The sequence below is a fragment of the Orycteropus afer genome, unplaced genomic scaffold, assembly GCF_000298275.1.
Source record: "Orycteropus afer afer isolate SDZICR_OR568_19922 unplaced genomic scaffold, OryAfe1.0 scaffold00441, whole genome shotgun sequence".
Taxonomy (NCBI): Eukaryota; Metazoa; Chordata; class Mammalia; order Tubulidentata; family Orycteropodidae; genus Orycteropus; species Orycteropus afer.
In genome coordinates this window covers 451741-455098 of record NW_006922028.1, presented here as the reverse complement: position 1 = coordinate 455098, position 3358 = coordinate 451741, and the positions used below count along the sequence as shown (strand labels likewise).

The window sequence follows — 3358 nt, the reverse complement described above, 5'->3', positions numbered from 1 at the left end:
CTGAAGAGCGGCAAGAGGCCCCCCACGGGCATCGCTCCCGCCGCCGCGGCCGCAGGGCGGCCGGCTGTCCAGTGGACCCGCGCCGCGCCACTCAGCCGCCAAACTTCGCCGCTGCCGGGCGTCAGCGGCTGCGGGTCTGGGTCCAGCGCATCCAGGCCGTCCAGACCCCGCGGCTGGGCTGCAGGTATCCCCCGGGGAAACAACTCCCCTCTCGATCTTCTCTCTGGCGCGGCTCCGTGGGCAAGCAAGCACGCGCGGCAAACCACTGGCTGCAGCCCCTGCGGAAAGAGAAAACAGTGAAACCTAGTGATTACGAGGTTGATGGGAAAGTTTCCACAGGGTTTCCGCCCTCCGACAGCCGCAGGAACCGCCAGTCAAAACTCAAAATCGCCCACCGCAAACCCGAAGTCCAGCTCTGGGCACCGCCCTCGGAGCCCACACTGTGGACTTGGGGTGAAGTTTTCAGGTCCTCAGGGGGCGGGATGGCCAGCGCACACCTGGGGCAGGGCCGTGTGCGGACACCTCCTGGAGGGGGCAGCGCACCTCTGGGCGAGAGGGGTGCAGCGTGGGTTGGGGGCTCGTCAACTTCGCCAGCTCTCCATGTCCGAGCTGGGACTAGCTGACTCTCCCTCCCAGGCGGTGGCGGAGCGTGCAGCTCGGCTTCCCTGCAGCCCTGGCCGCAGTTCAGGTGGGCGGTGCGCGGGCCCGCGGGTGAGTGCGAAGGAGCAGCGGCACGATGCCCTCCGCCGCGGCCGCGCGAGCACTACTGCCACTGCCGGTCCCCCGGCGGTAGGAAACGAGGGCGGTGACGCGCCTGGAGAGTGACGGCGCAGCCGGGCCAATCACACGCCGCCTAGCCTCCCGCGGGGGTGGTACTGAGGCGGGGAGGGGGCCGCGCGGGGCGGGGAGTTTACGGGAAGCGCAGCCTCGCGGGGGCTCGGCGTAGGGCGGGGAGGCCCGGGATCCGGGACGCGCTGGGCGGGCGGCAGCTGCGCGGGGAAGGGGGGGTCAGACCTGCAGCGGAGGCCCGGGAAGGGAGAGACCTGCGGGAGTTGGGAGTTTATCGCCCCAGCTTCGGGCCCGGGTCCCAGGGGCTGGTTGGTCCGCCGCTGCCTGGGAGGCGCCTGCCTGATGCTCGACCTCTCTGCCTCCCCCTTGGACCTGCGCCTGGCCGCCCGGCTCCCGCCCGGGGGTGGGGGGTGGTCTTCGGAAAGGCTCGACTTAACAGGGGATCACTGGGCACTGAGTGGCTGTGAAGTGCGTCTTTTCTCCAGTCACCTTGTCACCCAAAGCAAGGGTTCCCCCAGTGCCTGGTTGCAGAAGTCGCTCTGCTGGAGTAGCCATGATCCGGAGAGTGTTTTAGTTCTCTATTCTGGCTAACATGTTTTATTAGAACTTTTAGTATCCTCCCCTCTCCCTCTCAGAAAAAAAAAAAAAAAAGTTTTGTACTTCCCCAGACGCACACTCACACTTGCTTTTAAAATTCATTTACCTCATAGAAGTTGGTCAGATTTTCCATTCAAAGAGAGTTTTATGCTGCCATAGCATCAAGCAATAACTTGAATACTGTGTGGAAATTAAGCCTTGGATTTGATTTCCCCCAGCAAACTCAGTCCAATAGAGATTGTTTTCAAGACAGCATTATTTTTCAAAGTGTGTTCGTAACTCCCTTATTACTCTGCAAATAGAGGTTTATCAGAGAAGAAAATGTTGACTGACTTCCTATGTCTGAATGCTGATGTGTACCAGTCTTATCCTACCCACACTCTTCTCTGGAAACGTGACTTTTAGTCCTTCTCTTTCTGCTTGTCTTAAAAACAAAGGAAACAGCTGACACCTTTCAGGAAGGTGCTCACAATACAGTTGTTTGTAGGTATTAGTGTGAGAATGTTTAAAGCTAAGTCAGAAACTCTTGTTAGTTTTCATTTAATTTATTCATTTTAACCATCATTTGTTGTATGCATGTTTTGTGTAAACTGAGTCAGCATTCAAGGTTCCTGTTACTACAAAATTATTGATATAACCGACTTTATGGGATAGTTATTTTGATACTTGCTGTGAAATTCTGTATATCCAAGCTGAGTAATAAAGTTTAGAAGGACTGGAAAAGAAAAGAAAACAACAACGGTATATAATGACGCAAAGATATTTCTTCTTTCATACTATATGTGTAGTAATTTGTAGGGTATGGGTAGGTTGAAAAGTTTAAATCACAGTAAAATAATATTGCTTACTTTCAGCCACAGGTTTGGTATTGAGTTATCTCATGAATACGTATCTGTATCTATCTACTAATTGGCAGTAATTACGTAAAAGCTAATCTCTTTATGATTATATTTTGGGGAGTGACTTACTAACAATTGTGTTTTTAGAATGGTATTTCCTGTACCCACAGAAATATTTAGAAAATTTAACTTTAAATTAACATTACTAAGTATTCCAGGAAATTAATGAAATCCACTTTTAAGAGTGTGTTAAAAATGGTGATAAAGGGAAAAATATAAAGTTATAAACTTAATTCTATATCTGGCACTCTTTAGTTTTGATACTTAAGCCAGTTTGAAATTTAATATCACCACCTATAGTGGCAACATTCAAAATTTAGCACATGGCTTTAAGGGTGCTTTTTGGTTTTTATGAGAACTTTAACTTTGATTTATCTATATTGTCTTTAAATCTTTTAAAGTGACTACCCTGTTTCTTTTACTTCACCCTTATGCAACTTATTTTAAGTTTTTTTTTTAATTATCAGTATTTCTTGTAAGACAGAGGTTTATTATGGCTGAAGCCTGGCTTTAGTAACTTGTTAAGTGAAAAATTAGCATAGATGGTTGATTACGGGATACCTACACACATTTTGGAGTTCTGGTGGCTTAGTGGTTAAAGCATTTGGCTCCTAACTAATAGGTCAGTGGTTGGAACCCACCAGCCATTCCGTGGGAGAAAGATGAGGCAATGTACTTCCATAAAGAAACCTTGGAAACCCTATGTGGCAGTTCTACTCTGTCCTATTAGGTTGCCGTGTGTTGGGCTCAACTCTATGGCAGTGGGTTTACCACACATTTCAGGGTTGCCACAAGTCAGAATTGACACAGTAGCAACTAGTAATAATTAAAGGGTACCAGTCTATGTTAGATGGGATGACAAAAATATGAGAACATTCACATTTAGGCTAGAGTAATTAACACACACACACACACAGAAGATATTTGAAGAAGCATACCAAATAAATCAAGCATGCAAAATCCTTTATATTAACCGTGCAAAATTTTATGAATTCAGAGTAAGGGAGTAATATAGAACAATCAACAAGTAAAATTATACATTTTGTGGAAGCAGAAACAATTTGTCCTGATTT

The 3358-nt window shown here is 48.3% G+C and overlaps 1 protein-coding gene across 1 annotated transcript in view; it reads right to left on the bottom strand.

The window, feature by feature from the left end:
• Positions 1 to 1344, bottom strand: part of MAN1A1 (mannosidase alpha class 1A member 1) — a 229739-nt gene extending 228395 nt beyond the window's left edge. Inside the window, exons 1-2 of the mRNA XM_042782736.1 lie at positions 1279 to 1344; positions 27 to 278 (exon numbers count right to left, since the gene is read on the bottom strand). Of these exons, the coding sequence (XP_042638670.1) occupies positions 27 to 278; positions 1279 to 1344 (318 nt within the window). The remainder of the gene's footprint in view (positions 1 to 26; positions 279 to 1278) is intronic.
• Positions 1345 to 3358: the final 2014 nt, after the last annotated feature.